The 12603-nt window shown below is 43.0% G+C and overlaps 2 protein-coding genes across 6 annotated transcripts in view; both read left to right on the top strand.

Annotated features, from left to right (window-relative positions):
• Nucleotides 1-4352, top strand: part of LOC129840417 (insulin-like growth factor-binding protein complex acid labile subunit) — a 5675-nt gene extending 1323 nt beyond the window's left edge. The window contains exons 2-5 of one of the 2 annotated variants that reach the window (XM_055908267.1): nucleotides 2247-2354; nucleotides 2674-3017; nucleotides 3198-3362; nucleotides 3503-4352. In XM_055908267.1, coding sequence (XP_055764242.1) covers nucleotides 2689-3017; nucleotides 3198-3362; nucleotides 3503-4070 — 1062 coding nt within the window. In that variant the 5' untranslated portion in view covers nucleotides 2247-2354; nucleotides 2674-2688 and the 3' untranslated portion in view covers nucleotides 4071-4352. Of the gene's footprint in view, nucleotides 1-2246; nucleotides 2389-2673; nucleotides 3018-3197; nucleotides 3363-3502 lie in introns of both variants that reach the window. The other variant, XM_055908266.1, reaches the window with a different exon arrangement.
• A 243-nt stretch (nucleotides 4353-4595) lies between these two features.
• On the top strand, nucleotides 4596-11953 carry LOC129840399 (major facilitator superfamily domain-containing protein 6-A-like). Of its 4 annotated transcripts, XM_055908243.1 has the most exons (12): nucleotides 4596-4872; nucleotides 5550-6880; nucleotides 7039-7109; nucleotides 7340-7394; nucleotides 7528-7856; nucleotides 8609-8706; nucleotides 9764-9925; nucleotides 10182-10280; nucleotides 10477-10562; nucleotides 10679-10879; nucleotides 11061-11111; nucleotides 11320-11404. In XM_055908243.1, the coding sequence occupies exons 2-11, from the start codon at nucleotides 5552-5554 to the stop codon at nucleotides 11103-11105; spliced, it is 2475 nt and encodes an 824-aa protein (XP_055764218.1). In that variant the 5' UTR covers nucleotides 4596-4872; nucleotides 5550-5551; the 3' UTR covers nucleotides 11106-11111; nucleotides 11320-11404. The 4 variants fall into 4 exon arrangements, with proteins under 4 accessions (XP_055764218.1, XP_055764215.1, XP_055764217.1 ...); XM_055908240.1 differs by lacking the exon at nucleotides 11061-11111 and having other exon boundaries at nucleotides 11320-11953; XM_055908242.1 differs by having other exon boundaries at nucleotides 11061-11412.
• The last annotated feature ends 650 nt before the right edge of the window (nucleotides 11954-12603 follow it).

The raw sequence follows: 12603 nt of genomic DNA, 5'->3' as shown, positions 1-12603 counted from the left end.
GAGAAAGTGCGGTAACACTTAACATAAAGTTGTTGTACCTGTGTATTAAGGCTGTAAGTACACTAGCAACTACAGTCTATTTGCATGTTGTGTAGTAGTAATTTCGGAACTGGATTCTAGATAGCGTAATGGAGTTGAGCAATATAGCCCTGTATATAACATTTTATAACTCAAGAAAATTATAGTACAACACAACTTTTAAAAAGCCAAACCAATGATTAAATGAAAGTAAAAGTGTTCAATGAAAGTGTTCAACGAAATCACCAAAGAATAATTTTGACAGCGGATTTTTTTAATCACAAAGAAGCTAATTAAACGACATGATTATTACACAGGTGCATCTTGTGCTGGGGACAATAAAAGGCCACTCTAAAATGTGCACACAACACAGTGCCATAGATGTCTCAAGTTTTGAGGGAGCGTGCAATTGGCATGTTGACTGCAGGAATGTCCACCGGAGCTGTTGCCAGAGAATTTAATGTTCATTTCTCTACCATAAGCCGCTTCCCACGTTGTTATAGAGAATTTGACAGTACGTCCAACCGGCCTCACAACTGCAGACCACATGTCACCACGCCAGTCCAGGACCTCCACATCTGGCTTCTTCATCTGCAGGATGCATAAGCTATGGACAACAAACACAATAGCATTTTAGCGATGGCAATATTAATGCCATGAAGAGATCCTGAGGCACATTGTCGTGCCATTCATCTGCCGCCATCCCCTCATGTTTCAGCATGATAATGCACGGCCCCATGTCGCAAGGATCTGTACACAATTCCTAGAAGCTGAAAATGTCCCAGTTCTTCCATGGCCTGCATACTCACCAGAAACGTCACCCATTGAGCATGTTTGGGATGCTCTGGATCGACGTGTACGACAGTGTATTCCAGTTCCCGCCAATATCCAGAAACTTGGCACAGCCATTGAAGAGGAGTGAGACAACATTCCACAGGCCACGATCAACAGCCTGATCAGCTCTATGCGAAGGAGATGTGTCGTGCTGCATGAGGCAAATGGTAAACACACCAGAAACTGACTAATTTTCTGATCCACGCCACTACTTTTTTTTAAAAGGTATTTTTAACCACCAGATGCATATCTTCATTCCCAGTCATGTGAAATCCATAGATTAGGGCCTAATGATTTTATTTCAATTTACTGATTTCCTTATATGAACTGTAACTCAGAAATTGTTGCATGTTGCGTTTTTATTTTTGTTCAGTGTACGTTTTGTGTGGCAGACTAAAGATCTGTTATATTGAAATATCAATACTTTGTTTCCAGTCACAGACAGAATGGTCCAGGTCAGACCTTGCTGGAGAACCAGGGGCAAGAATGAAACTCAAACCCCTACACAACTCTGTCTAACTTCTCTTTCATAGCAGACACCTGATCTACAGCCATTAGATTATGTATGCCACTGAGCAGACTCTATTATCTAAAGCAGGGTTTCTGAAACTTGGTCCTGGGGCCCCCTCTGGGTGCACGTCTTGGTTTTTGCCCTAGCACTACGCAACTGATTCAAATAATCAAAGCTTGATGATGAGTTGGTTACTTGAATAAGGTGTGTAGTGCAGGGGGAAAAACAAAACATGTACCCAGTGGAGGCCCCAGGACTGAGTTTGGGAAACCCTGATCTAAAGCAACTTACAGTTCAGGGAATGCAAACCTTTTTAGTAGGCTGTGTGTATTTGATACCCCCAGGAATTGAACCCACAGCATTGTGGATGCTAGCGCCATGCACTTGCCAACTGAGCTACACAACACAACAGATAAGTGGAGGAGAAGCTAACTATCCACAAGCATCCACCATGAAGAAACAATTTCTGTCTTTCACATGGTGATCGGGAAAAGGCTTATGTGGGTAAACTGAGATGTCAGATTAATGTCGGTGGATGGATTGATTGAAGGATAGATATTGAAACTAAGTTAGGGATTTGGTTGGAATTACTATAATCTTTCTCACTGCAGCTCAACAGGTTCAGCAGATAAATATCTGATTCATCAACTAGGCTACATAAATGGTGGATCATCTCACTCCCCTCCACCCCTGTAGACACCTGCTGTCCTTAAATCACATAACCCGCTTCAGAGGGAAGTGTTGCCTTATTCTCAGATGTTGCCCCAGTTTACAGGCAATCTCTTTAAACCTCCTCTCCTCTCCAGCCCCCTCCACATCAGAGATGTGAATTATTGACAAGCTCTCTCTCTCTCTCTCTCTCTATCTCTCTCTCTCTCAACAGCAACAGCCCTGAACAATAGGGCCACCCTTCTGCTTTCTGAGGGCCATCTGGTTCCCTCGGTACGTTTTCCACCTGCCTCAGACAGGTTGTTGACAGAACAACAGCGGGGTGAGTAAAGACAGATCTGCTGCTCCTCACACATGTAAGGGTTCATATTTTCTCTTTATTTTATTACGGTCAAATTGCCAAAATTGATGCTTTGTTGTAGACTGTTGTGTCAGGGATACTTGTATAATGGTTGCCTACTTGCTGAACGTTTCAGGGCTATATTGCTCAACTCCATTACGCGATCTAGAATCCAGTCCCAAAATTACTACACAACAACATGCAAATAGACTGTTGTTGCTGGTGTACTTACAGCCTTAATACACAGGTACAACAACTTTATGTTAAGTGTTACCGCACTTTCTCTGTCTCATTTTTACAGGTGTAAGGGGCCAAAATGCAGTACTTCTTTTGTCTCCTACTGTTGATGGCGGTTACCTCCAAGTCTCACAGCACCCCGTGCGAGAAAGGCTGCGACTGTCACGAGGAGCTGAAACTCACCACTTGCACTAACGCCCTCTTCACCCAACTGCCCAACCACATCCCTCCTTACACGGAACACCTGGACCTATCTATGAACCTCCTAACCTTTATTCCGAAGAGTTCCTTCCGAATGGAACGCAAACTGAGGGTTCTGCTTATGAAGGACAACAACATCAACGCTGTGGCCGACGGGGCCTTCGCCCAGCTAGAGTTCCTTCAGAAGTTGGACCTGAGCTGTAACAGGTAGTGGAAAGCTTTTCCTGGCCGCCGTGCTCTTGTTTTTGTTTTGCTCTTTGAGGTCTTGGCCGGGTTATTGTAAAGCACTTTGTGACAACTGTTCATGTCAAAGGGGCTTTGTCAATTCAATTTGATGGATGGATGGACGGACATATTCATTGATTGATTGATTTATCGATTAAACAGGATCTCGTCCCTGAGCGAGAGCTTCTCCCTGGGCCTGAATGCTCTGAGAGAGCTGCAGCTGAGCCACAACCACCTGCACACCCTGGACAGCAGGAGCTTCATGCACCTGGATGGCCTACAGAGGCTCAACCTTACTGGCAACGCCATCCATAATATCCAGGTGAGGTTGTTTTTACGTTTGTTGAACAACATCAAATAAAGTGATACAGGACTTATACAATTCTATTCTGTTCTGTTCTATTTTACTATATTATATTATATTGTGTTTTGCTTTATTTTATTCTGTTCTATTCCATCCAGGTGAGGTCCTTTGGCTCATTGTCCACCTTGCGGCAGCTCCACCTGGAGGGCAACCATCTCGTCTCCCTCAACAACGGGGTATTCTCCATGCTGAAGTCCCTGGAGGTCCTCAACCTGCAGGGGAACCAGATCAACAAGACCCAAGAGGGTGTCTTCACACCCATGACCTCCCTGGCCCTGCTCAACCTGGCCCACAACCAGATGAGCACCATCTACTTCAAGACCTTCCTAAGCATCCATACCTACAGTACCCATATCCTGTTGGAAGGAAACCCCTGGAACTGCAATTGTGACCTGCAGAGAGTGTTCCATAAGCTTAGAAGTGTTCAAAGGCTCTTCTTGGATGATTACTATAATCTTAGCTGTAATGCTCCGACAGAACTAGCGAACTATAGGTTGATGGATGTGGATACGGAGCTGTGTATCGCCGAGGTGGTTATTGTGCTGATTATCACGATCACCGTGGTGATAACAGTGTTGGGGGCCATCGTCATGGCGGAGAGGAAGAGAAAGAAGAAGAAGAGGGGAAAGCATTGGACGGAGCAGGGCAACTTGTCTGACTCAGATCACTAGGGATTGACTTCTTCTCGGCAACACAATCCTTTTAATACATTTGTACAGTAACATGACGAAAATATCTATCAGAGACAGTTATAAGCGTTGTCATATTTTAAAGGGCATTTAGTAGGCTATTGTACAATTTCACCAATTATTTATTGTGCACAAGTGTATTAATCAATTACTCAATATGTACACTTTCTGCATTTGTAATAATACCAGAATTTGTAGTGTTCTATTAGATACTTTGATATACAATATGAACAATACTGCAGGTGTGAAAAATAATAAATTAAACGAAATTGAAATGTGCACTAGCCGCATTGTATTCTATCTATTTCCTTTATGATGTAGGAAATATACATTTTATAGATGTTATAGATTTTTTTTTTTTTTTAAATAATAACAATTGCACATCTTGCCTTTACACTTCGTTATAAACATGCTCTTAAACGCATTTACAGTAGTTGGTGTATGTTGAAGGGCAGCGGGACACTATTTAGAGGTTGGGTTCGCTTTAACAGATAGCAGAGACGTCACACGAGGCGGATGGTCTGGGCGAATCGAGTTCGGAGTTCTAGTCTAAATGGCCTGAACTAGGATGTGTTTATTGGTCGGAATATTTGCATGAATCTTTACGGATATTACTTATGGTATATCATCGGTATCATGCATGCATAGGATAACGACGGAATAAGCTGTATTGTAGGCAATGCAGAAAGCTTTCGATTTCAGACTGGGAGACACAACCGCCACCGCCGAACCTGCGTAGTCATAGTTGAAAGAATAGGAAAACACGGACCGGGGACATATGCAGGTAAGATTGATGACAACATTGGCGTCCAAGCTCATTTCCAATTTAAAGAGAAACTGTGCTAATTCACATTTATGACGTTTTATTTTATTTGATTGCGTATCTACAATAGTATGATTTAAGTGCGCTGTTCAGCACTGTTTAAAGTAAACGTTGTACTTTTATTCATTCAATTTGATGTGAAGTGTTATTTGATAGTGAAATAATGCATTTCGTTTATACTTCCGCATTGGACGGCGAATTTTTTTTTCTCCGCCGGTTTCACCGGTTCTTCTGATATGACGTTCCTACTCACGAGCAACATGAGTTATTAGGTTGTAACGTTGTTACTATATTTGTTACACCACTTGTGCAACTTGTTGATAGCCTAATATTTATTGTAGCCAATTCTAGCCATGCTAAACATATTTACTGTATAGCATAGTGTTTCAATATGCTTTGTGTTGTAGTCACGACAGACAAATATATAAATATATATAGTTAAGCAAACTTTACTATGCATATTGTTAACCAGCACATCAAGTACATGAAGTAGGTAAGTAACAAGTGGTTTCCGTTTCCTGTGTAACATCAATATGAGTAACATCGATATTGCTACACATAGACTGTATGCTTATGATAATCAATGTAGCTTACTGTTTAGGTTACAGTAAACATGAATCTAGCTTCCTGTCTTCCAGAGATGGCTGCAGACGACAAAGTGGTCATCCTATCGGATGATGAAGAGGACCAGAAGAGGAGGTACTTCCTGGACGAACCCTTCAGCACTCTTTCCCTGGAGCTGCAGACCGACCGAGAGCCAGGCTCCACTCCAGTGTCTGCTGCAGCATCAGACACACAGTCTGCTCCAGAGACACCCATGGCCTCACCACTGAAAGACCTAGGCTGCTTTGAGAGGATATGCCTTAGTGTCAACTCCCAGCTCCTCATCTCCAAGATCTTCTACTTCTTCTTCTATGCAGCATATGGTTCCCTGCACCCACTCCTAGCCGTCTACTACAAGCAGCTCGGGATGTCGCCAAGCCGTAGTGGACTGTTGGTTGGGATCCGGTACTTTATAGAGTTCTGCAGTGCTCCATTCTGGGGAGTGGTGGCCGATCGTTTTAAGAAAGGGAAGCCATTGTTGCTGTTCTCTGTGCTGTGTTGGTTGGTGTTCAACTGTGGCATCGGCTTTGTCAAACCAGCTGCCATGATCTGTAAGGAGAAGGTGGACATCACCACTGTGGCTCCACCAATACTGCCCTTGACGACTATGATACCAATTAACAGCTCGCTACCGGACGTTTCCACCAATCACACGATGAGAAGTCGTCGGGATTTGTTTCGAAGTTACTTTCCTAGCTTCCTTTCTGTTTTGAATGGCCTTGATTCTAGCTATAGCGTACGCCGCAGGCATAGGAGAGGTGCTGATAGCAATACCACCCAATCCACAGGGGTGTCTTACGAGCAAAGCAATGCCACGGCAACAACCACTTACACCCCCACCCATGCCCAACCCAGAGTGGTGCCTAATGAGCAAGCCAATACCACTCAGCTTTTACAGAATACCACAACTATGCCACTGACCACTAAAATCCCAACCCTTGCCCCTACCCATGCCCCCACCACACATTCCATATCGGTGCCTCACGAGCTGGGCAATACCACTCAAGCTACACAAAATACTACTTCAACAACTATGGCAACCACTTCCACCACCCCTGCCCCCACCCAACCCAGAGAGTACATCATTGAGTACAACGAGGATCAGGTCGAGAGCATCTTTCTCCTAATCCTCTTGGTCATCATCGTGGGGGAGTTCTTCAGCGCGCCGGCAGTCACCATTGTGGACACGGTGACGTTACAGTACCTGGGGAAGCACCGGGACCGTTACGGCCTGCAGAGAATGTGGGGGTCCCTTGGCTGGGGCGTGACCATGCTGCTAGTGGGTATCTGGATAGACCACACCCACCTTACGCTGCTCATCGACGGCGTGGTCGGCTGTATCCTGCCCGAGTACAAGAACTACCAGGTAATGTATGACATTGAAAATGTGACAAATAATAAGCAATGGGTCGCTAAGGGCAACATAGTTGATACTTAAATAAAAAACGGAGTTAATTAAATTTGTTCAGTGGTTCACTCATTCATACGTTCACTCATTCTCTCTTTCTTTCATTCCTTCTCCAGGTGGCCTTCATAGTGTTTGGAGTGATGATGGGCCTGGCCCTGGTGGTAGCAACACAATTCTACTTCGACAGGTAATAGGGGCAGACATAATTTAAATTGTGTTTGAAACCCTACCCTTTTAGCTTTGCCTTAAATTAATGATTTTATTGTTATTTTAGACTTCCTTTTTGTTTTATGTACTTTTATTCATCTATTTTATACAATTGCTGTTTGTTTTTAATATTTTTCATTTGATTATTTTACTGTAAATGTGTGGTGGTTTTAAATGATCTTTTAAATTAAGTTTGATTTGATTTCACAGTGGGGACTACAGACAGGAGTTGCCTCAGAGGCCCCAGGATGTAGAGATACCACAAGTAAATCAACTGGAAAATGAAAACTCACACTAAGTGGAAATAGTCTTTCTAATTTCTTTAGCAGAAGTAAATACTACTTTAAATAGAATATTTTTTATTATTATTTGTTTTACACCTTCATTTCTTCACACAGGTAGACGGGAACGTGGCAACTCCAGAGGGGAGCGAGAGCTCCACCTCGGACCAGACCCCCATCACCCCAGAGTCCATCACCACCGAACAGCCTTTCCACTACAGTGACCTCCTCAGGCTGCTCTGTAGTGTTCAGTACAGCACGGTGCTGTTCGTCGCCTGGTTCATGGGCTTCGGTTACGGCTTTGTGTTCACCTTCCTGTATTGGCATCTAGAGGACCTGAAGGGAACCACCACGCTGTTCGGTGTGTGTTCGGTTCTGAGTCATGTGTCGGAGCTGGCTGCTTACTTCACCAGTCATAAGTTTATCGAGCTGGTGGGACACATCAGGTAAGGATGGGGTTGTTGGTGTTCTTGTTTTTGGGAGGGTGGTTGAGGAGGGGATATTGCATTATCCATCTCTTTTAGCCAAATCTTTTACCAAAAACAGCAGCAGTAACAACAACAACCAAAGCACACAGTATTTTCTGAAACTGAGGATTTCCACATTTGCTATCCCGTTTCACCCCAACTAGACATGCTGCATGTAAACAATCGTGTTCATTTAGAGTGCCTCTTGCTTGAACGTCACACAGACCTTGAGCGTTTACTATAGTCAGACAGACAGACAGACAGACAGACAGACAGACAGACCTAGCACAGAGCAGGGACATTTGAGAGTGTGGTGTTATGTTTAAGGAGAGAGGCCCACCACTCTATCAGTTCTGTGTGACCTATGTCATTTTGACGCACAATTTTCAAACATTCTTCTCTTAACATCTTGGGTGATTATAACCCGGCAAGTAATACAGTTACCTATTAGTGCAAAGGTCTCAAGAAGAATTTGTGCCACTGCTTTTTGCCTCACCAGTTCAATAGGCACTGTACGCAAAGAGTCATACTAACTATGCCTAGTAGGGCATCTCTTTAGACCTTGGATAATTAACGCGACAAAAGACGCTCTAAGGATGACAAGCTTCTACATTCCATACATCATCCTATTTAATCTGTTTGCTTCCTCTTAAGAACTTTTGCTCGGAGTACCTAACCTCTGAAAATCTCATCACTAATTTCTTTCTTTCCTCCCTGTTTTCCTAACTTAGGGTCTTGTACATTGGCTTGGCATGTAACACAGCACGCTACCTGTACATTTCTTACTTGGAGAATGCATGGATAGTTCTGCCTATGGAGGTCTTACAAGGTAAGAGAGAGCAGGTCCGACATTGACGTTACTTCCTGTTGACATCTGAGTGAGGAAAGGTTCAATTTTGAGTCCGTTGTTAAGGGCTGTATTGAGCCTTCTTAGGATGGGAATCTCTGTTATTTCAAGAAATTGCTGCCTTATAAAACACATTTTTCCGTGCCAACTAAACAAGAACAGGATAAGATATAATTTAAAGGAATGTTAATATTGATTTTAAGTGAAAAGGCCATTACAGTATCACATCAAAAACTGTCATATTAAAAGACAGTATCAACAAAAGGAAATTGAATAAGGATATCCTGGTAATGTCATATGACTAGTGAATAGGCACAATGTTACCCCTGTTTGTCTTTCTGTGGTTACAGATGAAAGATTATTTAAGAGCAGGTTGGATGGGTCTTGTCAAACACTGGACAGGAGAATATATTGTTCCACTCCCTCTTTCAGACACCTTGGGTACACAATAACCAATAGGACAGAGGTAGGCAACTAGAGTGGGCTGATTTTTGTTGAAGAGAATGGTCGGGGCCCAGAAAATAATTATAATTGTACACTGCGAATTGACCACAACTAAGCCCAAAAAGAGATTGTATTTTGAGACACAATCATGTATTCTTTTTTTGGGGGTGTACAAACACTTGTCAACAGACTTCCTAAATGAAACACATTTTTAGAGGAATTCCTGGTGATTTTACTTCTTTTTTTTATACCAAAACTACTATGCAGTTTGGTGGAGGAGGAATAATAGTCTGGGGCTGTTTTTCATGGTTTGGCCCCTTAGTTCCAGTGAAGGGAAATCTTTTAAAATATTTTTTAGAACATCTTTTTCTCCCCCGTGGTATCCAATTGGTAGTTACATTCTTGTCTGATCGCTGCAACTCCCATACGGACTCGGGAGAGGCGAAGGTCGAGAGTCGTGTGTCCTCCGAAACACAACCCAACCAAGCCGCACCAACCAAGCCGCACAGCCACTACCAATTGAGCCACACAGAGTATTTCACTTTTCTAAACTGTTTGTTTTGTCTGTCTTTCTGTCTGTCTCTTTGTACTGTAGGTGTGACCCATGCGTCGGTTTGGGCAGCCTGTATCTCCTACCTGAGTGCCGCGGTGCCCCCAGCTCTGAGGACCTCTGCCCAGGGTATCCTCCAGGGTTTACACCTGGGGCTGGGACGGGGCTGCGGGGCCATGGTGGGGGGCGTCTTCGTCAACTATTTTGGTACGGATGCGACAACAACGGCCCCTTTTGAGTAGTGAAATTTAGCAACTCTTGACATACAGCCGTGTTTTTATATTAGAACATGATTTTGAGAACCAATGAGTTATACTATTTATTACATATTTATAAACTACATAATAATCAACTGCTTATAAACGATGTATAAACCATTCATAACCCTGTTAAATGACACCTTAATATAAAGTGTAACCGTTATGTTTTTCTGTATCTGTAAAGTGCATCTTTCTTGTTCCAGGAGCTGCAGAGACGTTCAGAGGGATTGGAATGGCTTCCCTGGTTATACTCCTCATCTTCTCCTTCATTCAATGTCTGACCGGACAGAACGAGGAAAAGGGTGAGGGAGGGGAGAGCACCTCAGTTCATATTTTTTACAGACCCTGCACTGTTAGAGGAATTTGTTCTGTATAGAATGGATTAGTGGATTGCTTCATGTATTGCACCTATAAATATTTTGTTTTTGAACTGCAAACCACCCGTATTTTTAACAGTGTACCATACACAAATAACCTACATTGTATTCCCCTCAATAGAGGACAGGATGCTAGCAGAGAACATTCCGGTTCCTTCCAGTCCAGTTCCCATCGCTACCATAGACTTGATGCAGAACCAGAGTCAGGTCAGAACTCTCCAAATTGTTCTACTGCTTCTTTCAGCTAACCAATTTCCCATTGTGGGACAATGGCGTGTACTATTAGTACTACTACTACTAATTACTACTACTACTACTACCAGGTGGGTGTGATGGTGCCCCGCTCTAACCCTAGACCCCCGGCTAAGAAGACGAAGCACCAGGAGGAGCAGGAGGATGTTAACAGACCTGCCTGGGTGTTGAGTGGATCCCCCTGGGTCACCATAGCCTTCGCTGTCTGCCAGATCAGAGAGATGTACTGCATGGCCAAGAGTAGTCTACCCTCAGAGACACAGCCACTGCAGGTAGGATGATGAACAGTAGTCATCTTATAAAGATGTGTCAAATCTCAATGAGAACTCTAGTCCTCAGATATGCGAATCGAAAGTTTAAGAATTTCAAGCCAAATCATGTTCTTCTGTTTTTTTATAACCTTAAATATTTTACTTCAATGGGATTTATTTTTATATATCGTATGATTAACAGTGGCAATATGTGAACGATTTCTCCCCACGCCTTCATGTGAACTAAAGGAAGGTGAGACTGTGTTTGCTCTTTGTGTGCACTGTAGAGGTGAATTCGACACTGTCTTTGTGGCGTGCGGTGGTAAATGTTGTCAAACGTCCTACGTGCCTGTGTTTGGTTTACTAGTTTAGTGCATGGTTTGGTTATATCTTTAGTGTATCCAAAACATTTTGTCGTGATTGATTAGCCAATGATGTTATATTATCTCGTCTGTTGCCAGGAGCAAAATGATCAGACCTCTTCTGAATACAAGGCAGTGGAGACAGAACACAGCGCAGAGCAACAGGAGTCCCCACACCACCGTAACGGTTCCCCCAGCAGCATACCTAGCAAGGCCCACCCCGCAGAGCACCCCGAATCCCAGCCCTCTCCCATACCAGACTAGGGGAGCTCTGTGGAGCACCCTGCCTTTTTCACCTGGTAACTTTGAGGCTTCACATCAACTGTCTAGTACAAAACTCTTTCCGGCAGTAGATTAAAGGCTTGAGTTGAGTTTCGAGACGGTACTTACATTCACTCGCGTGTCTCCTTTGGTTCCTGCGACATGTACAGTAGGCAAGGGGTAAGGAGCAGTGAGCACTACTCCACATCGATGACTGTGTGCTGTAAAAAGTACTGAATGATAAGCTTTCTGTCTGTGTGTGTGTGTGTGTGTGTGATCTGGCATTGTGTAAATAGAATTTGATCTAGAAAGGATCAAAAGGGATTGTTGCCTTCTAGAATGTAATGTATTTATTTCATCTGTGTCTTCCTGCACGTGCTTCTGACAATCATGTTATTATTTTGACTCTTGGGATGAAATGATATGTGTGTATACAATAAAAATGTATTTGTAGATAAATCATTAACTTTCACTGCTTTTCTGGTGTCTCAATTATATTATGGCTGTCTATTCCGGCATGTTTTTAAAATCCTAAGAGGAGACACTTGGTGGCAGTAGTGTACCGTATTGAAGTACTAACCCTAAACGTGTGTGTTGTGTGTGTGTGTGTGTTGTGTGTTGAGGTCAGGGTGTGCTTGCTGTTGCTGCTGATGGGAGTGTGTGGGAGGACAGTAATAGTGTTCTCTTCAGAAACTACACCACAATGCCATCTGCAACATCCCTTGTCTCGCCAGAAAATATAACCTAATATTGATGTTGAAGATGAAAAAAAAAAAAATGTTTTAATTATTGGACTTGTTTCCCCTGAGTCGTCTTTGTTTTGAACACAGCAATTAATGTCCTTCATTATCATTATTAGGTGTTCTCTATATAAAGTGATTCTACAATAACAGTCTCAAGAGACAAGACTGACCGTGGCAGCTGTCTTATCCAATATTGTTAAGCCTGTTTAATCATTTTTACATTTTACCTTAAGGTTTCTCCATCAGCTGCACTCTATGAATCAGTTCATTTGAAAGTACTCCACGAATCAGTTCATTTGAAAGTACTCCATGAATCAGTTCATTTGAAAGTACTCCATGAATCAGTTCATTTGAAAGTACTCCATGAATCAGTTCATTT

Source organism: Salvelinus fontinalis, chromosome 41, assembly GCF_029448725.1.
Source record: "Salvelinus fontinalis isolate EN_2023a chromosome 41, ASM2944872v1, whole genome shotgun sequence".
Lineage (NCBI taxonomy): Eukaryota > Metazoa > Chordata > Actinopteri > Salmoniformes > Salmonidae > Salvelinus > Salvelinus fontinalis.
This window is presented reverse-complemented; position numbering and strand designations above follow the sequence as displayed.